At 40.0% G+C, this 23552-nt stretch overlaps 1 protein-coding gene across 1 annotated transcript in view; it reads right to left on the reverse strand.

Moving 5' to 3' along the window:
• LOC116308160 (uncharacterized) overlaps positions 1-23552 on the reverse strand; it is a 47315-nt gene that overhangs the window by 6068 nt on the left and 17695 nt on the right. The window contains exons 19-58 of the mRNA XM_031718546.2: positions 22766-22819; positions 21698-21751; positions 21415-21468; positions 20104-20157; positions 19581-19625; positions 18498-18551; positions 18280-18324; positions 17975-18028; positions 17567-17620; positions 17249-17302; positions 17098-17151; positions 16372-16425; positions 16246-16290; positions 15481-15525; positions 15006-15059; positions 14250-14303; positions 13790-13843; positions 12913-12966; positions 12739-12792; positions 11720-11773; positions 11164-11217; positions 10702-10755; positions 9964-10017; positions 9426-9479; positions 8583-8636; positions 8040-8093; positions 7684-7737; positions 7303-7356; positions 6755-6808; positions 6621-6674; positions 6003-6056; positions 5698-5751; positions 5009-5062; positions 3927-4034; positions 3791-3844; positions 3058-3111; positions 2025-2078; positions 1682-1735; positions 797-850; positions 271-306 (exon numbers count right to left, since the gene is read on the reverse strand). Of these exons, the coding sequence (XP_031574406.2) occupies positions 271-306; positions 797-850; positions 1682-1735; positions 2025-2078; positions 3058-3111; positions 3791-3844; positions 3927-4034; positions 5009-5062; positions 5698-5751; positions 6003-6056; positions 6621-6674; positions 6755-6808; positions 7303-7356; positions 7684-7737; positions 8040-8093; positions 8583-8636; positions 9426-9479; positions 9964-10017; positions 10702-10755; positions 11164-11217; positions 11720-11773; positions 12739-12792; positions 12913-12966; positions 13790-13843; positions 14250-14303; positions 15006-15059; positions 15481-15525; positions 16246-16290; positions 16372-16425; positions 17098-17151; positions 17249-17302; positions 17567-17620; positions 17975-18028; positions 18280-18324; positions 18498-18551; positions 19581-19625; positions 20104-20157; positions 21415-21468; positions 21698-21751; positions 22766-22819 (2160 nt within the window). The remainder of the gene's footprint in view (positions 1-270; positions 307-796; positions 851-1681; positions 1736-2024; positions 2079-3057; positions 3112-3790; positions 3845-3926; positions 4035-5008; positions 5063-5697; positions 5752-6002; positions 6057-6620; positions 6675-6754; positions 6809-7302; positions 7357-7683; positions 7738-8039; positions 8094-8582; positions 8637-9425; positions 9480-9963; positions 10018-10701; positions 10756-11163; positions 11218-11719; positions 11774-12738; positions 12793-12912; positions 12967-13789; positions 13844-14249; positions 14304-15005; positions 15060-15480; positions 15526-16245; positions 16291-16371; positions 16426-17097; positions 17152-17248; positions 17303-17566; positions 17621-17974; positions 18029-18279; positions 18325-18497; positions 18552-19580; positions 19626-20103; positions 20158-21414; positions 21469-21697; positions 21752-22765; positions 22820-23552) is intronic.

Raw genomic sequence — 23552 nt, forward strand, 5'->3', positions numbered from 1 at the left:
TAAACGGTCTATTGTTACATGTTTTCCAAATTGAGCTGCATTCCGACGTGGTGCAAGGGGTCAATATACATGTAGTGAAGTTCGTTAGATTGAGGGAATCATTACCTAGAACAAACTAGAGTCTAAAGTAGAAGTCTTGATTCAAATATACAGGCTCAGGCCCAGAAAGGAAAGCTCCTTCATTAAAATAGATAAGCAATATTAACTTAAACTTGAACCCAGTCAAGGTAAGCTTCCCTGTATAGATTCAGCCTAACCTTTATCTCTTACCTTTTGACCCATGGGACCAACAGATCCATCAGGACCCTATGAAAAGCAATCAGACAACGATTAGAGTAACATCACGCGTTACTAATTATTAACTATGGACGGTAACTTTTTTGGGGAGAGGAGATTAACAAGATATTGTCTAATAGCCTGCTAGTCTCTATACCTACTGCATGCCTTCGGGCTAGAACGTTGTCCTATGTAATCCGTACACTAAGGACGGATTGGCCTTAGTTGGCGTCAGGTCTGAAGTTTGTACGACGCCTCAGCTTGTGCGGATGTCTCGGGGGAATGATCAAAGGAAACGGTAACCGTGAAACGGTAAACCGTGTTCATCGTCCCAGTGTTTTACAGGGATCACATGTTGTTGCGTCATTTGTTCCTGTTATTGCACAAATTACCCACTACAAAAAGGAGCCATTTTGAAAACTCACCAAAACTTGCCCTGCCCTTGCAATCAACAATAACGTACCCCCCCCCCCCCCCCCCCACACACACACACCTTGGGCAAAAATAGAATTTAAATTACCTGTGGGCCAGTGTTTCCTCGTGGTCCCGCGGGACCGAATGAGCCAACAGGTCCCTAAATATTCAAGATAATGTTATACAGTGCAAAGGAATTTTAGTATACAAGAAAACTGGCAAGTAAATTATTATGGGATCTCGAGGTTTGAAGCATAACAGCTGGAAATGATATATATAATCAAACTGACTCGGCGAAATAGTGAGAAGCACACCGCTATACGTCGCGCCTTTCCAAACAACTTATTACTCGTGCTCTGCCAATCCCCGGAAGCTTTATAACTGCACACAGCACGCGCGCGTGTTTTCAAATTTTCATTAGGAGCTTATAAAAAGGCGATATATTATCAATGATGAATCCAAGATGAATCTGATCAATGGTGCACAAACCTAGATCCGCCATGGTTCTATATTCATAAGCACAAGCTCTCCTACACATACTAGAAGTAAATCATTATTATATTGATGGGTTGGAAGCATTCCCAATAGAGTTAAAAGACAAAAACATGGTGGCCGTTGTGGTACCGTTAACAATGGATGCTAATGAGAAATCTTTTGTTAAATGGTACCAACATGGCCGCGATGACGTAACGTGCAAACAAGAACAGCGACGCGCAAAAGTATGACCATATGTAAAGTAATTCAAAGTAGCTTTTTCCTGCCAAACGAGCGTTTGCAAGCTTTATTTTGTAAAACTTTCAGCTTCGCATCGAAATGTGTCTGAACGAAGTTTCTAGAAGTATGTGAATACATTAAATTGTGGTCATACTTTTGCCCGTGCGCTGTAATTATTATTTAAACTTGAAAAAAGAAAACATGTAAATAAAAATAAATCTAGAAATAAAATAATAAAGTATAATCTTATTTAGCTTTAATTTATGATCCTACTCACCCTATTACCCGTTTCTCCTCTGCTTCCTGTTTCCCCACGAGAACCGAGTACTCCCTAAACACAATTGAAAATAGTTTCGATAGATCTCTTTACCTACTTGGACTTGGTGTATTATTTTCCCGTTTCAGACCACGTGTCTTTTCCTAGAGTATCATTTCTTTCTTTAACTTGTATCAACATTTCCATGTCTTTTTATGCGCAAACGTCTTTTAAGCAACAACATGATATTCTAGGGAATGATACGTGGTTTGAAATAGGAAAACGTTACGCCCAGGATAAGAGGTATATTTTCTCAATTTTTGAAGTCAAGTAAAGAGGAAATTAAAGATATTAAAAGACATACGTCAATTCCCATCGGTCCTTGAGGGCCGGGCTGACCTTGGACACCAACTTCACCCTGTAAAGATTAAACATTGAAAGACATAAGACATCATAAGACATTTCTGACCTACACTTAGACTTATCAGTCCCTCATTTGTATGGTTGATCAGTTGTCAGTTGGCCCGTATGAGTTCATATCAAATAGATCCCTAGAGAGATAACTGGCAATAGAGATGGCAGCCATATTGGTGTACCTAACAAAAGAAACTAATGACAAAGTTATTGTCCAAGGAACACCACAATGGAGGCTGTGATGTCAAACGCTCTATTGAGACTTTGCACCATCATGTGATGACACCAATGAAAGGAGACACAACAATAGAGTCTTTTCGCCTCGGAAACCGAATTCGTTTTCATGTAAATCAGATTAGACCAGATTCAATTGTTCCTCTCTCTTGTCATGGCTGCTATCACGTGATGGTGCAAAGCCTCTATGAAGGGCGGTGTTTGCCTTTCGCCGAAGCCTGATAAACGAGATTCATTCCGGCAATGATAATAAGGAATCTGCGGCGATTACATTTCATAAGTCAGTCACTCATCCTTTAAGGCAATCACTCTGCCCGTCGATCGATCGGTCGATCACTCAGTCAGTCAATCTATTGGTCGATTTTAGCCTGTTGGCCGACGGTTCAGTCGGTCCATCAGTCTGTGGATCGTCCAGTCAGTCTGTTGGCCGACCATTCAGTCGGTCCATCAGTCTGTGGTTCGTCCGGTCAGTCAGTTGGTCGGTCCGGTCGGTCGGTCGGTCGGTCAACCAGCCATTCAATCAGTTTGTAGCTAGTAACAGTATCAATAGAGTGAAGTCAATAAACCCCTGAAATAGATATTGGGCTAATACACATTGGCACTCCTTAATTCCATTGTTTTCTTTTGTGTTAATTTGACTATTACACGTTGACTAGAATTTTTCATATGACGGGTTAAATGCCTTCACTCTATGGATGCTACATAATATCTGTATAGCTGACTCTATCTGTATAGCTGACAACACGTACCTTCTGTCCTTGGTTGCCGGTGTCACCTTTACTTCCCGTAATACCTTGCGCTCCCTGGACAAACAAGGCAGATATTTAGTCACACGGACACGAGTGAAGAACGTCTGCGCATGCTCTGAATCCGTATGCAAATTACTCAAAACATATATAAATTTGACTTTCAAACATGCCTGATAAATTGGACTTCACAAAGTGCCAAAACTTAGAGTCTATGCTTGAAACTTAAGGGTAATTCTTCCATATTGTGTTTGTTAATACAGTATCTTGGTCTGACAAGTATACTCGCGAAATTTTTTGTATACTTGGAGAAAACAAACATTTATTTTCTCACTCAAACTCTTCAAAATTCTTATAAAACGTGCTGAAGTGCACGCATGCGCAAACGTTTTTCCCTGGTGTCGGTCACAGGGCTGACTGATACAGTTGACTCTCTTTGTACAGCAAGACGCTAAAACACTTGAAGTACGTTGAATACCGTACAGCCTTATTAAGTTTGAATCGAATTGACCAATATACTAATTAGTGCTCAGATATTCACACTAGTGAGACAGCTGAGAATAGATTCTTTGCATGTGACATCAAAGCAGCTCAATTTGGAGGACAAAACAAAAGAATTTCAATCTCATGAGAATCGGAAACATTGTTATGTCCTCCAAATTGAGCTGCATTCCGACGTGCTGCAAGGGGTCTATAAATAACTAAGAGAAACAAAGAAAAAAATAAGAAGCATTACCTGTTCTCCCGGTACTCCTGGCATTCCCTTCAAGCCGGTACGTCCTTCTGGACCCTTAAAACATTACATTCATTTAACACTTGATAATAGAAATAAGCGAGTTAAGGGTATTTTTGATTCAGTTGTTTATACGCACCAATACTCCGTCGATTCCAGGAACACCAGATTCACCAGGTTCTCCTTCGATTCCAGGTATACCTGGAACACCGAGGCCACCTATTGCACCTGTTGCTCCTTGTAAGCCCTACACATGTAAAATAGTTAAGAATACTATACTTAACAATTATTTGCCGAAGGCGAAGTGATTATCAGTGAATATTCACTGAGCCGTGAGTCTTCGAGCGAGTAATTTTAGACTTGAATATCAGAGAAAAGACGAAATTCAGGATAAAAAACGTTATAGTATTACTTCCGCTTTGGCCAACTTTGCAAAAAACCTCATAATCACCGCTCGAGCAGCAGTGAATATCGTCTCAGAATCACTGGTTGCTCGACCAATCACAGCGCGCGAACTCTATATAAAGTTTAAAATCATACTAATAGTACTTATATTACATCTCTCCCTAACATGCACCCATTAAATACACAGACAGCGCAGATGGCATGGAAGACATGCGCTGTTATGGTGCTGATTCTCGTCACTGTGCTGTGTAGTTCATGCCTCGGTCATGCGCAAAGCATGAGTGGACAAAATGACCGACCCTAAGCATTTTGAAAGAACGAAGCAAACACGGCGGTAAAGTGAGGTTTTTTTTGGTTTTTTTTTCATTTATCCTTTCCATATTTCTGCTTCTTGTGGGCACGTATAATATACTTTAGTCAAAAAAAAAATAAAATAAAATAAAAATAAAAATAAGAATAAAAATGAAAATAAAAAATAAAAATGAAAATAAAAATAAAAATAAAAATAAAAATAAAATTAAAATTAAAAAAAAAAAAACAACAGAAAAATACGCAAATAGCCTGGGAATGAGGACCCGCAGCAAAACAGCTAAACGCGCTGCAATTGGCTGAAACAAAATTCACCGCTCATCTGGATATCCGTGTCGAGCTGGTTTGATGTGTTGCATCGTGCATGGTACCAGCGATCCCATGCTTATACACGCAGAGGTAAAAGACATGCAGCGATATAGCAGCGTATGTAATCCATATCAGACATCAGTTGACTGACAGGATAATGGTGCTCCTAATGTGAAATAACAGCTAGGGCATGTTTACCTTGATCCCATTTGCTCCCCTTGCTCCAATGCCCCCAGCAGCTCCACTTGGACCCTAAAAGACGTTGTAATACTGAAATATCCTGACTTCTCAACTCTTACTAGATCCTTCTTATTCCCATCAATCCACCACCCATCAATGACACCTTGGTTCATACTCGCGACGCATTTTTAGTTGGTCTACCACAGGTAGCCCAGTAAAAAGCTTGACTCTGACATATATTCTTCTTATAAACTGAATCCCAACTTCCAAAATATTTGCAAAGTAAAAAATATACGACAAAGTAGTGGAAGTCGGGGATTAAATGTTTTCTTATGAGTTCTTGACTTCCATGGTGTAAAAAAATCTTGGAAGTAGCAGCTGAATACCAGCCGATATGTTCTATGATTTGAAAAATGTCGCGTAAAAAACAACACGTTTTTAGAACTTCCATAGTATTAAAGTGCTGACTTCGATGATAGCATAACTAGTTAAATTATTACTTTACTTCCATGGTATGGAAATTGTTGGAAGTCGCCATTTCCAACATACATTTTTCCATGATTTGGAGCGCGCTAGATAATAGAATGTGATGTTCTGTACGCGTACGAGGTGTAAGCAAACTCAACCCAAGACTTGAACCACAGATTGAAAATATATATCACTTATCAAGACAAAGATAAGTATACATAAGTATATTCACCACTCACTATTTCTCCCGTTGGTCCTTTTTTGCCTGTCTTTCCAGGTTTTCCTTGTTCTCCCTTAAGAAAGAAATAGTCTTGTGACCTACAGCTAATAAGCAAAAAATATACGCTCCCTCCCCTCCCATAGTCTTGTGACCTATAGCTAAAAAGCAACAAATATCCTCTTCCTCCCCTCCCATAGTCTTGTGGCCTAAGGCTAATAAGCAACAAATATCCTCTCCCTCCCCTCCCATAGTCTTGTGGCCTACAGCTAATAAGCAACAAATATACTCTCCCTCCCCTCCCATAGTCTTAAGCTTGTGACCTACCGTAGGTCCTGGTTTCCCAGGTTTCCCAGGTTTCGCAGCTTCACCGCGTTCCCCCTGTCAGAGAAAATTACTATCATATCGTGAATATTTATGCATAAATAGATATAGTACACTTGCTTCTTTCGTCTGGGGTCTCGACATCACACGTGAGGAAAGTTTTAGGCCTTACCATTAATTCGAGGTTATATCCCAAGGTTCTCTTTTCCGTCCGTGAGTCAGCTGTGCTAACTTTGATCAGCCCAGAGGTTGTTTCAGGGTTTGATCTGTGAGTTAGCCGTGCCCTGACTTACATCAGTCCAGAGGTTGTTTCAGGGTTTGATCTGTGAGTTAGCCGTGCCCTGACTTACATCAGTCCAGAGGTTGTTTCAGGGTTTAATCTGTGAGTTAGCCGTGCCCTGACTTACATCAGTCCAGAGGTTGTTTCAGGGTTTGATCTGTGAGTTAGCCGTGCCCTGACTTACATCAGTCCAGAGGTTGTTTCAGGGTTTGATCTGTGAGATAGCCATGCCCTGACTTTGAACATCCCAGAGGTTGTTCCAGTGTTTTATAAAATTTGAATGCCCCCCAGACGACCAAACATGTATGACGATATTCTTGATAATATTAACGTTGACTTACCTTGGAGCCGTCAAGACCACGAAGACCACGTGATCCCTTCCCACCAATTGATCCCTGTCATCAAACGTGCACATTATAAAGTTAGTTTAATCTATCCATGACAATCACTGATAAACCATGACCATATATCATACCGCAGGTCCTTGAGGTCCAGACCCACCGGGAGGACCAACAGGTCCGATCGCACCCTGAAAAATAACGAACAAGAGGGGTTTGTCCTGTATTAAGATGGATATACATGGATTTCAAAAATCGTTGTCTAAAATCTGAGACCGAAAGGAATTGTGGGATGTAAGTTGTGAATACTGCAGTTTCGAGTTCTCTTTTGCTCAGCCTTAGCCTCTGTTGTGCGTTAGTCAGGTTATTCCACTTGATCACTACGCTTCTTAGTTTGGCGCGACAGACGTTTTGTCGATCAAATGAACGCACTGTTGTCCTTGCTGTTGTCGTACTCGATAGAACGCAATTTGGTGCTATGCCTTTTTAGTTTGGCGCGACAAAAGTTTTGTCAATCAAATGCACGCTTCCTTGTCCTTTTCGTTGGTAGTTTTTCCCGTCCTAGAGAAAACGGTAAAGCCGAGGACATTGAAAATGTGCTCGCGTCATCGTCTGACGTCGCCGTCCTCTCTGACGTCATGGATGTTCTGGTCTCTAGCTAATGAATCATGAACAAACTGCTCACCTGGATACCACTATCACCCGTCATTCCATTTATTCCTAGTTGTCCAGGCTGTCCCTAAAAAATAATAATAACGATAATATAACGTCCTTAGGACACATTACACAAAGTTTCAATGCGTTTACAGAATAAAAAAATGAAATGATTGTAAAATTGATTAAAAATTGTATGAGTCATAATTCGTAGGCGTTGCGGAAGAGAAGAGTCAAAAGTCCAGATTTAAATACTTCAGAATCCGTGGCTTTAAGATATTAAGGAAGAAAGTACCATAGCTTTGGATTAGCATCATATTTGCCGGCGTTTCCGGCTTAGGGCAGGGCGCTTCTGTTAGTAACATCAATTAACGATGATATATTTCAAATCAAGAGAAGAGGATCTACTTACGGGTAATCCTGCGTCTCCTCTTTCACCTGCGACTCCCTGGGCTCCTTTTCCACCCTGTAAAGAGAATAATAAGCACCTCTTAGTATGATAACAATAAAAAGTGTGGCGATAAGCACGGGTGGCGTAGCGGTGAGAGCGGTGAGAGCGCTGGATAGCACACTCTCAGTCGCATGCTATTTCAGTTGTAGCTTTATTTATATTGATATGTTTGTAATGCGCCCTAGATCATAATTGGTATATGTTGGTTGCTCAGTATAAGAATAAAGTTACTATTATTATTGATATCATTAAAAGGAATGATCATAAGATAAGAGTTTCAATCGGTAAGTTATAGAAATGAATTGGACGAAACAAACCCTTTTTCCGGGGAATCCAGGTGGACCAATTTTTCCGGAGGATCCAGCTTCACCCTAGAAGTTAAAAGAACCAACAGATAGTAAAAGAAAACGTTCAAATTAATAATAAAGAATTGATAGGCCAACAGCTCAGAGGATAAGAATTCGAGGTACAATGGACCCTTCTTCAAATTGTTTCGAACGCGTGGCTAACATGAAAAGACAAAAGAAATGCCACAAATTCCATCGAGAAAAAGTGTGAATTCTTTTGTATTTTCATGTTAGCCTCGCATTCAAGACAGTTTTTAGAAGGGTGCTTTGTACCTCTTGAACTTTGGAGCAATGTTACCTCGTTTCAGACCATGTGTTATTCCCTTGAGAATAATATTATTGTTTGAGTGGTATTTATATTCATGTGTCTTCTCATGCACAACCGTTAAATAAAGAAATGATACTCTAGGGAATGACACGTGTTCTGAAGTGAATAAACATTTTACCCAATCTAAAAAGGGTATATTTATATGAATAGTTAATAACATACTGATGTCAAATCAGTGTACTCACAGGAGGGCCCGGCAATCCAGGCCTGCCTCTTGCACCATTACGACCAGCATCTCCCTTTTTAAAAAAATCAAAAAATACTACAAAAGGGGGTTGATACACTTTTACACCTCGTTAGATCGTGTCACTCTTTGTCACACATGTGATATGCAACATGACAACCTTCCTTTTAACAAATATGATATACACCGTTACAACCTAAAAGATTGTGTTACTCTTTGTTACCCATGTGATATGCAACATGACAACCTTCCTTTTCACAAATATGATAGATACCGTGACAACCTAAAAGATTGTGTCACCTGGTTGGTCATTTCACTCTTTGTAACACATGTGATATGTAACGTGACAACCTAAAAGATTGTGTCACTCTTTGTTACCCATGACACAACGTTGCAACCTATTAAGTTGTATCATTCTTTGTAACACATGTGATATGTAACGTGACAACCTAAAAGATTGTGTCACTCTTTGTTACCCATGTGACACAACGTTGCAACCTATTAAGTTGTATCATTCTTTGTCACACATGTGATATGTAACGTGACAACCTAAAAGATTGTGTCACTCTTTGTTACCCATGTGACACAACGTTGCAACCTATTAAGTTGTATCATTCTTTGTCACACATGTGATATGTAACGTGACCTGTTAAATTTAACCGTTAGGACGTACGATTCTTTTTCACAAATATGATATATACCGTGACAACCTACTTTGTTACACGTGACACACAACGTTACAACCTATTAGATTGAATCATCATTTGTCAAAGCGTGACATGACAGCTCGATCAATATGTCGTTACATATGAAAAAACCATGACATTATTGTTTATTGACGTACCTCTCCTCCTATATCTCCTGCACCTCCTTTGGCTCCTTGGCCTCCTGTTGGGCCCTAAGAAAGAATTATTTTATGAAAAATAACAAATATTCAACGAAATCCTCAAAAACGCCATAAGAGCAGATTTTGTATGGTCATGAAAAATACGTCACATTCCAAGGTGTTGCCAGCAGATCTTAAAAAGTGACGTAGAAAATATGTCACTGCAAAACCGAGGCTAGATGTCATAGAGCCTGTGAAAAATGCCCACCATTGCAAAAAATATATAACTGTCAATCATTGTGTCATTTAGTTATCAAGCTGTTATTAGCAACATTATTTTTTCTCATTTGGTGTGGAAATCCATAATTTCAAGAGGAAAAGTGAAACCTCAGTTTTGCAAATTTTCTTGATTCTGATTGGCTAACAGCATTTTCTCTCAGATCAACTAGTGAGGCGTGGTTACTCGCATAAAGCAGAATAATTGTCACGGCACAACTCAGTACTTCCCAGTCATATGAAACCTGCTCTATTCACGTCTTGATATGAGAAAGAATACCTTGTTACCAGTTGGACCTCTTGGACCAGCTCCTCCTATGTCGCCTACTCCGCCCTAAAACAACAGGTTAACAAAAAGTATTTAGGTAGATATGTAGGTAACACTGTACCGTAACCCTTGCAAGACCTTGTGGTTGGCAAAGAGGCGCCGCTGTGTTTCTGTATTGGCTTATAGCAAAAACCATCTATGTGACATCTTTGGATACGTCCAACTCCACTGAAATCAGTCCTTATTGTCAACATGTCTTTTTCTCTTGCATCGAAGCGAGAAAAGGAATTTTTGGGAGACTATCAAAAACTTTTGAGAATTCCAATTTCCATGGCCCATAGGACTTCAATGGGCTTCATAAACATGATACATCATAGTCTAGTTTGGGTACAAACAATAACATTCTACCAGGACATAATGAACAAAAGATATTGCTTCCAAGCTAAACCACAATGCACAATGTTACTTACCCTTCTCAAAAACATGGTGGATGCGAGGCTATCATAGACATACAAAAGATATGCCACAAATTCCATCGTCAAAAAGTGTGATTTCTTTTGTATTTCCATGCCTCGCATCCAAGATACTTTAGAGAAGGGTACATTATAATCGGCTTCGATTATTATTAGGATCGGTTTCTTAGAACGGTCTTTGAAATTTGATTGGACAGCCCTGAAAAAGTTCTGTCGAAATGTTTTTATAACATGCAGTTTGTTGCATGCAGTATATGCACCGTGGAATATAACCTACCTTGAGTCCAATCAGTCCCACTATTCCAGGCTGACCCAAAGGACCTGCTGCGCCCTACAGGGAAATGACAACAATGCTGATTGGTTAACAGAAGAGGGTTATCGTTGATAATAAGTCGCTTGACATAAATAGATATTGGATCTAGCAAACAAGATGTGATCATCAAGCACGGCTTTAGGTACACGCCCTTTTTTCTTTCAGTGTGCACAAGGAAAAAACTTGCAAAACATTGCGATACAAGTTGAATTGCAGCTTGTAAACTACAGCGCAATTGAAAAAATGTTGCGACAAGTCGCAGCAATCGTTGCCAAGAGTAGAATTTGTTTCTATTTTTTGCAACGATTGTGTCTCGTGTAAAAACTCTTGCAACTTGTCCAACTTGCTTGTGTCGCAACGTTGTTGCAAGACAAGTTGAAGTGAAAAATGCTCCATGTAATCGCTCCTTAAGCTTATTTTACTTACTGCTTGGCCAAGGAAGCCTTGTTTTCCAGGAGCTCCCATGTCTCCTCGCTCACCCTACAGAAAAATACCACTTTTAGAATAAAATTGTTATAGTTCTGGTTAACACAAAATATCAGATATATAATGACGTGATAATGATAATAATGATGGTGACAATACTCCTACTAGAGGATTTTTGATAGTAAAAATAATGACGATGATAATCGGGGAAGCATGGGTGGCGTGCGCTGGTAATGCACCGCCTCTCACCAATGTGACTCGATGTTATATATGTGAGTAGAGTTGTTTGTTGGTCGCTCTTCTTCCTAGTCTCTCTCGCAGCCGCTATCAGTGTCGTCACGCAAAGCTTTCACCCCTCAGTAGGGAAAGAAAGCGTTGCGTGACAACACTGATAGCGGCTGCAGGGAAGAATATTTTCCTCCGGGTTCTCCGTTTTTTCTTCCCTGCACAGAAATGTACTTCTAAATTTTAATGATGAGGATCGATGTTAATGATACTAATGATTTTAATAATATTCAATAATGATATTAATAATATTTAATAACATTCAACTTACAGAGTCTCCCATGTTACCGTGAGCTCCAGGTTTGCCTCTTTCACCAGATTCTCCCTCAACAACAACAAATGTAGGTTAAGTTAAGACTCGCAAGACAATAAACGGACGGGGGATTTAACAATATATTATTGAGAAAGCCACTGGGATATTCAATTGTGCAAGGTGAGAAAGTGGAGCAGTTTCTATACAACTTTTGAGCTATGCAAATTGCCCATTTCAGGTCACATGACATTTACTTGAGAATTGTTCTTTTATGACAAACATTTTAAAATATTTACACATGAAAGAATCAACTCCCAAGAGTGGCATCACATGGTCTGTAACGTGCACAACAAACAACGAAGCTATAAGGTCTACTGGAAAACTAAAACTTACACCCAGTATGCGATGTTCAAGTTCAAGTTTATTATAATGAAAGAAGAAGAATTGTCACATAGGAAAAAAAACCACTGTCCCGTAAATAGTAAGCACTAATCGAGGCTGCACAGTGGTTTAAAGGAAATTGCAAGATTATAAATTTTGTTGAAAAAAGAAAAAAAAATTCTAACAATAATAAAGAAATTAAATTACAGTATTGAAGGAAACTATGAGTATATATAGCTATTAACAATATAGATACATGAAATTAAATAAGAATAATGAATAAGAAAATAAGAAAATTTATCTATTCTAACAAAAGAATGTTTTATAAAGAGAATGACAATATTGAGAAGGCTTATTCTGATGTCGGTGTTTTGCAGGTTCGTTCAGTTTTCCATCATTTTTATAATTCGTAAGTAATGATTGAATTACAGCAGCTAGGAGTGGGGAACGATACGGCCAATTCCTAGTATACTCAAGCCGTACCATAAAAATGCATGCAACAAATCTGAAGTTGAATCGAGCTCTACTCTTGCAACATTGCGCGCAACAAATCCCATCGTGTGAACATGGCTGCAATATTGCGTGCAGCATTTTGAAATTTCCAGCCAATCAGCTTGCACCAAATTTATAATCGGTGACCATAAAAGACTGAATACCTTTTGACCCTGGACTCCATCGATGCCTTGCTTTCCATCGGGTCCTGGAAGACCCTGGGACGAAAAAAAGTCGATAATAAGTTGGTTAAAACAACGGGACCGCCATTAACCTGGCCAATCAATCAATCAATCAATCAATAAACCACCAGTACTAGCTAGAATAGAGGTACTGACCTGTAGGCCCATCTCTCCATTCTTGCCCACTCGACCATTCTTACCAGGATCACCCTACAACAACAAGGAATATTAAGTGTTTTTGGTAAATTATTAGAGTTGAAATTACGTTTCGTCAAGCCTGGAACTCGAACTTTTTTCGAGAAAAATCAGCTTGAGAAAGAAAACATTCCTTTCAAGGAATATGTTCTTCTATTAAGTAGCATCAGTCTTCCCTGATACTAGAATTCCAGGTTTGAATTCGACGAATTACGACACAGGCGTCCCATAAAAAAACTTTAATAAACGTGTCGATGGTTACAAGAAAAATTGCTTTGCCATTCCAATATATATACTCCCTCTTGCTTGCAATCTTTGTCCATCGTATTTTTAACCCTGTACCTTTTGTTTGGATGAAATATATATATTTGTGGAATTCATTTGACATTATAGCAGGATATTGGCTCGTTTTCTCTAAACATTTGCATGGATGATTGAAAATGACGGGCATTATCATCATGACATTTACTCAGCTGATTATATTCTACATTAGTGAAAGGTTGATCAATTATAGCCTCCTCCGCAGGCATCTCCTTTCTCTCTTTTCTATCTTTTCCTATACTAGGCCTTCTGTCGCTCTTTTTTTTCTCATTCCAGCTCGCCTTAGTCTTCCGCGTTTTCAGCAAAGGAAACCCATGCATCTCGAATGGCCACAAAAACCCGAGCAAATAGCCTGTTGGGGAGACTAGATGAATTATCAGGCATCTGGACTGACTTGCCTCTCATTTATGTGAAAACACTTTTATTTTTTCATGTGTACACGACTGTCGTCAGTCCAGACCAATAGTTATTCAAATTGGTCGCCATGTCTATTCTGGGTATATTCCACCCTACTTACCGGCTCGCCCTTGGCTGCTGGCTTCCCAGCTGCACCACGGATTCCTTTTTCGCCCTAGAAAAAGTAAAATAAGGTAAAAAAAACCATGAAGAATATTTTTTCTTTTCTCCTTCCTTTATTCTTTCTTTCCTTGTTCATACATTTATTCATTCATTAAGTCGCAAACATAAGACTATGTGTCTATCAAAATTTGGCTTTTGACCTACGTTCGCTGTGGACATTCCATAATCCGCTGAGTATTCGCTTTATAACAAAATCGGAAACCACCTTGGCGCGAGTTAGAAAATAACTTTGTTTGCAGAATCATTAAATACGCTGTAAAACGAAACGACATCTTTAGACAAAAGAAGGGTTTGCAGCAATGGCGTTTGATATAAATGTGATCGACCAAATATCGCGGATATGAAGCAAAATATTAAGATAATATAATAAGGAGAAAAGTTAAATTCTTATGTCTTACTCGAATACCGATGTCTCCACGGCGTCCCCTGTCTCCCATCGGTCCTTTGATACCCTGTAAAAGATAAAAAGATTAGATATTTGCCATGCTGTCCTGGTGTTTCACCTATATCAACAATGGTTGTTGGACTGCCAAAGGAGATTTTGTGCATACAACTAAATATGAATAATCAAGGCCTTTAGAATGGTTTTGTCGACTACGAGCAACATTAGACATCTCAACAAAATTCTCCGTTTCTTCAACGCGAATTATACTAAAAAACACAAACCATTCCAGCTATTCTTGGATCTTGGAATGACCTATTTCCTATCGCTTATCGCTTATTATAACATAGTCACGATATAATGCGCGCTCTGATTGGTTAATTGGCGTGCGCAAGCGTGCATCTAAGAATGGTGATTATGCACACTGACATGATCGAGTAGCGTGCGCTATGTAATGAAGGTTTCGTAAATTTAGTTATTTTTTTTGATCGAGAAATATTTTTTACAGTTTTGCTATGGTATAAAAGCAATGGTCAATGCTTAGTTGTGCGTATATCCAGTTCTAGATGCACTTGGGAAATTGCTTAAGCACTCAAGAACCTAGAGTTGCACTCGGCTACGTCTCGTGAGACCCTTACGCTTCTTTCGTGCTTAGCAACCCCCGCGTGCATCCAGAACTGGACATACGCACGCTATAAGCATTGACCGTTCCATAATTACCTATTACCTTTAGGTAAATAATCCTAAAGTTATTCTACGCTATTCTACTCACAGCTGGACCTTGTCTTCCTGCTGAGCCGGGGTTACCAACGGGTCCTTGTAAACCCTGTCAACAATTTCATTAGTTAGGATTAATCATATAACAGAACGGGTCGGGTGATTGTAGTCTCATGGGGTTGCTGTGTTCTAGAACGCATTGCATGATGGTAGTTCAAGATTATTAAAGGAGCGCGTCGCTTATTTAAAAAATGTATTTACAAGAAAATAATTTGTAACCAATGATTCAATACAAAGTGAATACAAACGTTTAAAAAACACAAAGTACCAATGTTTTTTTTGTATGGATAAATGTGGCGCTTATTCGGGGGTGGCGCTCATTAATAATTTTGGTTTTAGTGCGGCGCTTATTTGAGGGCAGCGTTTAATTCAAGATTCGTATAAAAGCTTCCTTTTCCACGTATGCTCTCTTGTGTTGCTGAGGTTTTAACATGAGTGATAAGTCAATATCGTCTTATTATTTCACGTACCATGTCTCCAGGGTCTCCCTTCTCACCGGCAGCTCCTTGCTTTCCCTACAGGATTAATATATGATATTTAGCTTCATGACATGACATTAGTATTTTATGCTCGGTCTCACTATTGATGGATTTCACTCAGTCTTTGAATCTCATTATCTGCTCCAAATGGTGGTCAAACACTGACCACCCTGTGCTGTTAACCAGAAAGAATTCTATTGAAAACTTGCGATTCAGCTGATTAACATTCCCCAGGAAATGATGTGTAGTGAAACCCAGCAATTTATGGGTTACAAGCATCCCTAAGGGAGTTGAAAGACAAAAACATGGCGGCCATCGTGGTGCCGTTAACAATGGATGCTAATGAGAAATATTTTGTTAAATCGCACCAACGCTCCCCCGAGAGGCCGCGTGAGACATTCGCAGGTAGGAAAGACAAGTTGAACGTCAAAACAATAACATATATTTTTACTGTAAGGCGCTCGCACTTAATCTGAGAAAGATTACCAAGTGCAAGGTCTATTGCTCGCGATCTCTTATCCTAATAACTATTTATTACTCAACAGGACTGTTTCATGTATTAGGTGAGAGTAATTCCTATGGACTGGAGCAAACTCAAGTCCAATTGATGGTTTTCAGCCATTCCCAAGAGAATTAAATAACAGAAGACACGACACCATGTTGGATGATATAACAAAAGAATTCATTGACAATTCTTTTGTTAAGTTCCTCCAACATGGCCGACGTGAAAACCATCAATTCATCTTTTTTTCTTACCGGTTTTCCAGGCAGGCCATCTGATCCTCTGTCTCCAGGGAATCCCTAAACATATTAAATCCAATTACTATTATTAATTAACTATTTATAAATAATAATAATTAATATTGATATTAATCGACTTACCTGTTCACCTTTCGACCCACTGACTCCTTGGATGCCTTGCTTGCCCACAGAACCCTACAAACATTGACGTATGTTATAGCTTACCTAAATAGCAGGTTTTCGTATGACTGCGTAAAGCTCACGCCACGATCACGGTCGTGACACGGCAAGGGATACGCCAGACCAATCACATTGCTCGAGAATTTACTCTCCATCCAATCAAATACCCAGAACACAACATAAACACGGCGCGGACACGGTCACGCTAATGTCACTGCACTGTCAGACCAATTACATTGCGCGTGGGGAAAAAATCACTCAATTAAAATTCTAGAAAGCATCACGGTCACGGCACGTCACGCTTACGGCACTGAGCTTTTCACAGTCATACGAAAACTTCTGTAGTGCCTTATGCTTCTTACATACTGGGTATAAGCTTGTCCGATACAACTCTGAATAACAGTACGTTATTGGGAAAGGAAGGGAAGAGTGAGCTTGGGAATTGAAGTACTTTTTTCCTCCAACATTTGCCTGGTTTCCACAATTCTTAGCTTTCCGCGTGGAGTGGAGGATGTGATTACAAAAAAGGTTACAAATTTGCCACCACGTCTCCCACCTCCACTGACTTTGAATAGGGTGTTTTGATAAATTAAAGGTTTCTGCAAAATCTGTGTATAGAGACTTTGTACCATCAGGTGATAGCAGTGATACCCCTCATACAACCCTCATATAGCACGTTATACTCACCCGATCTCCTTCAGGTCCTTGGTTTCCTTGTTCGCCTAACTGCCCAGGAGCTCCCTACAAGAACAATGATCTTACGATCAGTATTGAAAACGTTTCTTGGTACCCAAAAACTCAGTGGAAGTTTGAATATTTGAAGCTCAAGCGGTGTTACCATTATTCCGCGTTTACCAGCATCACCCATGGCTCCAGCTTCGCCTCTATTACCCTGTCAACAATAAATAGAGTTTGTTACACTGCTAGTTATGATAATTTTACGAGTGAAAGCTTTCAAAACCGGTTCACGGACCGTGTTTTATCGCTCTGTAATTGCACTTGAAAAATGGTCGTAAAAACGGGAAATTGAGTTTGCCGTATAATAATAGAATGATATTGTATTATCAATACCTTAGAATATTTCGCGTATTCGAAGGTAGCGAATGCGCGCTACCTCACAATGAATACATGTGTGATAACACATGTAAATACTCACTTTAGAGCCGATTTTACCGGGTCGTCCAGAGATACCTTTAGTTCCTGACGCACCCTATAAATAATTCACGATAGTTAGCTTTTAAAAGATTGTGACAACATGCAATGCAGCGTGCGCAGCTCATTTTAGCATGCAGAAAGTGCCGAAAAGAAGAAAGATGAAAAAAGAGGGAGATAGTGAACGAGTGAGAGAAACACGAACCGCATAAGCCGTTGTTTCTCACATTTCTTGAGCGCTCTGTAAATTCCTTTAGTAAAGGAACGGAAAACGAAAAAAACTGTATTACAAAAATACATTTGACCCCTGCCTCCTGCACATTGTTAAGTTCCCATTTGGAAAAGGTAGATAGCAGATAGATAATAGATAAAAAAGAAACAAGACTTTATCAAGCGCTTGTTTTGAACTAACCGCATCTCCTTTTGGTCCCGGCAGTCCTTCAGAGCCAACTGGTCCCGGTGGCCCCTGGAGAAAAAAAATACACAGTTGAACGTTATATGAATTATTCAAATTGAACACTGACGAACCAGTAGATAGTCAGATAGTTGCTAGTGTAGCCTCGGCAGCAGCGCATTCTGTGGAGGATGCAGGATGAGGAGAAAAGGGAGGAAGGAACGTAAGAGTGGTTCTTAATTGTTCTTGTCTGCTCTGCACCACTGCGCATGTACCTATATTGCCGTATGTTGGTTTGGTAGTAGTGGGAAAGTTGTAGTTACCTGAAGACCATCTTCCCCGGCTATTCCATCATCACCGTTTTTACCCTAAGATGAAACAAAATACAATAAGAGCTCCTAAGATGACCAGACACATTTTCCTATCACACTTCTTACGATATACAAATATCCTTTGGGTCGTCACGTCGTCGCGCGCAACGTTAAAGAAAAACATTGCGTGACGACCCTATGGTAATCTATAGCCAATACTAAAGACTCACAACAGATCCAGGATAGCCGTCTTTTCCTGATGTGCCCGGTCGTCCACGAATACCCTGAAGAATCGAGAAAATATTCATAACTTTTTGTTGGTGGGTGTATCCCTTCCAATGAGAATAAAAAGACAAAAGACGTTTCCGCCATGTTGGTTGACACATAACAGAACAAACCAAAACCAAAATGGTGACTATGATGTCACATGCACCCCAGAAATTGGGCAAAAGGTAAAGTATGACGTTTTTCATGTAATCTTGACCAATTCTTTGTTTACTAGTTGGTATCAGCAGCAGGGTGGGGTGCAATGCTAATGCACAGTTTAACAACACTTGTAGTCGTGAGTTCGATCTTCAGACCACCATTACATGTAAACAAAGTACTCTTTCTTTTCCTTATGATATTTGTAGGCTGCGTTTACACGGTACGGGACAAATTTTTAACCTGTCAAAATTCTGACATGTACCTTATACCGTTTACACGGAACCATCTCTTTAATTGTATAAAAGTATGTTTTGTTTACACGGAAACGGATCCAAATTTGCACGGCTAGGAGTACGAATTTTTGTTCGGATAGATAAAAATACGACCGGTACCGTGTACGCGCAGCCGTAGTCTTTAAAAAACAAACAGGAGTGCGGTACCGTGTTAAAGCGCAGTCGTAGTCTTTAAAAAACGAACAGGAGTGTGGTACGGTGTTAAAGCGCAGTCGTAGTCTTTAAAAAACGAACAGGAGTGTGGTACCGTGTTAATGCGCAGTCGTAGTCTTTAAAAAACGAACAGGAGTGCGGTACCGTGTTAAAGCGCAGTCGTAGTCTTTAAAAAACGAACAGGAGTGCGGTACCGTGTTAACGCAGCCGTAGTCTTTAAAAAACGAACAGGAGTGCGGTACCGTGTTAACGCAGTCGTAGTCTTTAAAAAACGAACAGGAGTGTTTAATCCGGTATAAAGGCCAAGGCGTAGCCGAGTCTGTCAGTTGGTTTGCATGTTGGTATATATATATATATATACATACATACATACGTACGTACGTACGTACGTACGTACGTATACATATATATATATATATATATATTCATTGATATACTCACCGGTTCACCAGGTAACCCGTCCCGACCATCAGCTCCAGTTTCGCCCTAGAAAGATGTCCAACTGAATTAGTGAAACAACTTCTTTCCTCACGCATGCGAAATATAAGATGTATATTTTCATATTGTTGCAACGTCATCTATCCCCCCACCGCCAAGTCCTTCTTCTGTGAACACCAGCAATAAAGCCCTTGCGTGTGACGTCAGAGCAGCTCAATTTTGAGGAGAAAACGAAAGAATTTCAATCTCCAGATAATTGAAAACCTATTGTTGTCCTCTAAATTAAGCCGACGTACTGCAAGGGGTCTATTCCGGAAGTGCAACCATATGAGCCAAATTTCTCGAGATTTAACAACAATGAAAGGGCCAACATGTTGGTTGATAAGTTTCATTGGAGTAGGAATGGTTGATTGCGCCCATGATGACACCCGTTTACGACAGGGCACCCCATATCGATTGCTCAAGGCTAGTGACACAATGAAAACGGCAAGATAAATAATCCACAAGGAAGAGATAATATACTTACATGGTCTCCCTTCCTTCCACGAAGGCCTCGTTTGCCGCGTACCCCTTCAGGTCCCTAGATAGATATAAATGAATGAATAAATAAACAAAATTAAAATAAAAGAAATGGGATTTAGCAGTGCCATTTCCACAGAGTACCTCTTAACCTACTGAAATTCCAATTGGAATTTAGGAGTTCATTTTTCAGGATCGATCTAAAAATAGACCCCTTTCAGTACGTCGTAATGCAGTTCCATTTGGAAGACATAACAAAAGGTCTCCAATTTTCAGGAGATTTAAATGTTTCTATTTTGTCCTCCAAATTAAACTGTTTTGACGTCACATGCAAGGGGTCTATAAGATCCAAACCCAAACCAAAGCATTGGACATCAAGGTTTTCTATTCTTGTATCATCTACACGGAATGACAAAACATTCTGTAATCATATTGAAACACAGTCGTTAATTTAATCTTAAGAGAACTATTAGGGTCACTTCACTATATTTTGAGAGCATATTTGGAAACGCAAATTCCCTTCTAAAATGGTATTCTATTCAGGGTGGCCCCACTGCACTCCTGATTGAAAAATGGAGGCAAACCTGGTGGAGCTCTAGAAAGAGCCAAAACAGCGCAAGGGAGGGAGGGAAGGTGGGAAAAAAGACTAACCAAGGAGAGCAACAGCAGGGAGGGAGGGTGGGAAAATAGACTAACCAAGGAGAGCAACAGCAGGGAAGGGTGGGAAAATAGACTAACCAAGGAGAGCAACAGCAGGGAGGGGAGGGAAAATAGACTAACCAAGGAGAGCAACAGCAGGGAAGGGTGGGAAAATAGACTAACCAAGGAGAGCAACAGCAGGGAGGGGAGGGAAAATAGACTAACCAAGGAGAGCAACAGCAGGGAAGGGTTGGAAAATAGACTAACCAAGGAGAGCAACAGCAGGGAAGGGTGGGAAAATAGACTAACTTCAGTGAGACACTGTACTCAAATACGAAAAGTGCACTGAAACAACATTCAACCTTTGCAGCTTTGTATACCAGTCTCGTACCCAGAGCTCCACGGTCTCGTTCCTTCCCCGAACGAGACCGAGGAGCTCTGGGTATGAGACTGGATGCGTACTAGTGTGACCACCGTGAATAGACAAAATAAGGCGTTATGGTTGTGACTGTTACGATAGAGACGACAAGTAGAAATAATAAAAAAAATTCGCGGAGCACATTTGGAAACGCAAACTTCCCTCTCTTCTAAAATAAGCCCATCATATGATAAAGGTACAATGACCAGACATGAGGCCAGGGTTTACTTTCGGTGATAATGTATAAAGCATATTCAATACCTTTCTACCTCGCAACCCGTCGGGTCCAGCAACACCCTGTGCTCCAGGTACTCCCTAAACAACAGACAAATCATGAGGAAAAAGAAATAAAATAATAAAACTGAGATGTGTGAAGAAGAGAAGTATGAAATGAGCAAGCGAATGAAAAAGAAACAGACAAATGGTCGCGCGCACACACGCACGCATGAACGAGCCGACGACTGACTAAGCAAACGATCATACTGATCGAACGGTCGTACAGAGAGTTTGTGGCACAGGTAAAAGTATGAGGAGAAATTCTTACCCTTTCTCCAGGATTTCCTTCCGGACCCTCTTCTCCGGAGTCTCCGCGTGCACCCTAAATAATAACCAATCAGATTATATAATAAAATAGCAAAATTAAGAAATATTTTCCCACACTTTTAGTCAAGTGTCTACGGTAGCAATTTCTCTGTTTATCAAACGGATTTCCAAATTAGGCAAAATTATTTCCTCGCGTTAGTTACGTGATCGGCTACTGGAGCTATTTCGATGTCTATTTCTTAATTTTAGGGAAGCATGGGTGGCGTAGCGGTGTGAGCGCTTGCCTCTCATCAATGCGACCCGAGTTCGAGAACCGACGGGTTCGGTGTTGTGTATGAGTAGAGGTGTTTGTTGGTTCTCTCCTGTGCTTCGAGGGTTTCCTCCCTCCCCAAAAATCAACTCCTAAATTCCAATTCGATCATGGAATGAGGGCCACAGGTTTGTTAGCCACTGGCTAATTAAGTGCTATCCACGTGAAAAAAGGACGGATTTTTTAAAAATTCAAGTTCTGATATTTTCCCCGCGCTTTTAGTCACGTGACTATAGACCCTTTCAATAAATCCCACAATGCTCTAATTTCCGCATTTGACGTCAAATTTATTCTTTTTCATTTCGTTTAAAAAAATTCAAGCGGATAAATTTAACGTCAAATGCGGAAAATTAGGCATTGTGGGATTAATTAAAAGAGTCTATAGGAGCAATCACAATGTCTCTTGAATTCTGAATATAATTTCCCGCCTTTTTGTGAGTCATGTGACCGCATAGCAATCCAAATTATATTTATATTCACGTGACTTTTTCGACTACAACAAATTATTGGGATTAAGGGGGGAAAAATGGGTCGAGTTGTCATTGCAGTTCATTGCGGGACTGTTTTAGTAGACAAAACAAACACCATATGTTCCCTAAAATAGTCCGCCAAAGCACTGCAATCCCAACTCGACCCAATTTTTTCCTCAACCTTGGAAAGGCTTATGCTGTGACCCTTGATCAGCTAGTTGGTGCAAGGAATTGATTAAAAAGAGAGTCATTATCTGTAACGAGACTTGAGTACTGCAAGAACACTCACCCTTCGTCCAGGTACTCCTGGTAATCCTCTCATGCCAGTAACGCCTGGTCTGCCCTGAAGAAGAAGAAAGAAAAACAATAAGCAATGAAATAACAGTAAGAAAAATAATAACTGTTCTGATTGATAAAAGTTTATCCAAATTTTTCAGACTTGGACTAATTCGAACTTTACATGAGCCGAACCTATTGCATCAAAGAAAAATCGCCTCATTATCCATTGTTCCAATTAGGTTCGGCTCTTGTGAAGTTCTGGGCCTTAATGTCATCATCCGTTACACTTTAAACTATAAACTATGCTTTATACAGCGAACTAGGTTTAAGGTTGGTGTAGCGGTAGTCCACTCGCCCGTCTCACCTCTGGGGTATCCGGTTTGATTCCTGGACTTCATGTGCGCGTAGAGTTTTTTAAGTCTAAATACTTATTCTTTTGGTATGACAGGCCCGAGGTCTTGAATTCTAACGCAAAACCGAGCCCGTGCGTTTGAACTGGTTTAAAATAATTACTGATCTTATCAAAATCCATTGTTTTCAGTCTGCATTATCCCAACGAATGCATAGAGGAAAATCAGACATATTTAGTTCATTCATTATTGGCTTTGTTTCTATGATAAACAAGCTAGAAAGAAAACAATTGGATTTTGATAAGAACAATAATTATACTAGATAATCACTTCGGCACGCAGCATTCGTAGGTATAATGCAGGCAGCTGAGGGCGTAGCCCTCAGCTGCCTGCATTATACCTACGAATGCTGCGTGCCTCAGCAATTATCTATTAAATATCAACTAA

The sequence above is a fragment of the Actinia tenebrosa genome, unplaced genomic scaffold (assembly GCF_029948245.1).
Source record: "Actinia tenebrosa isolate PJP-AT-01 unplaced genomic scaffold, QUT_ActTen_1.0 PGA_scaffold4__44_contigs__length_22323623, whole genome shotgun sequence".
In the NCBI taxonomy this organism is placed as follows: domain Eukaryota; kingdom Metazoa; phylum Cnidaria; class Anthozoa; order Actiniaria; family Actiniidae; genus Actinia; species Actinia tenebrosa.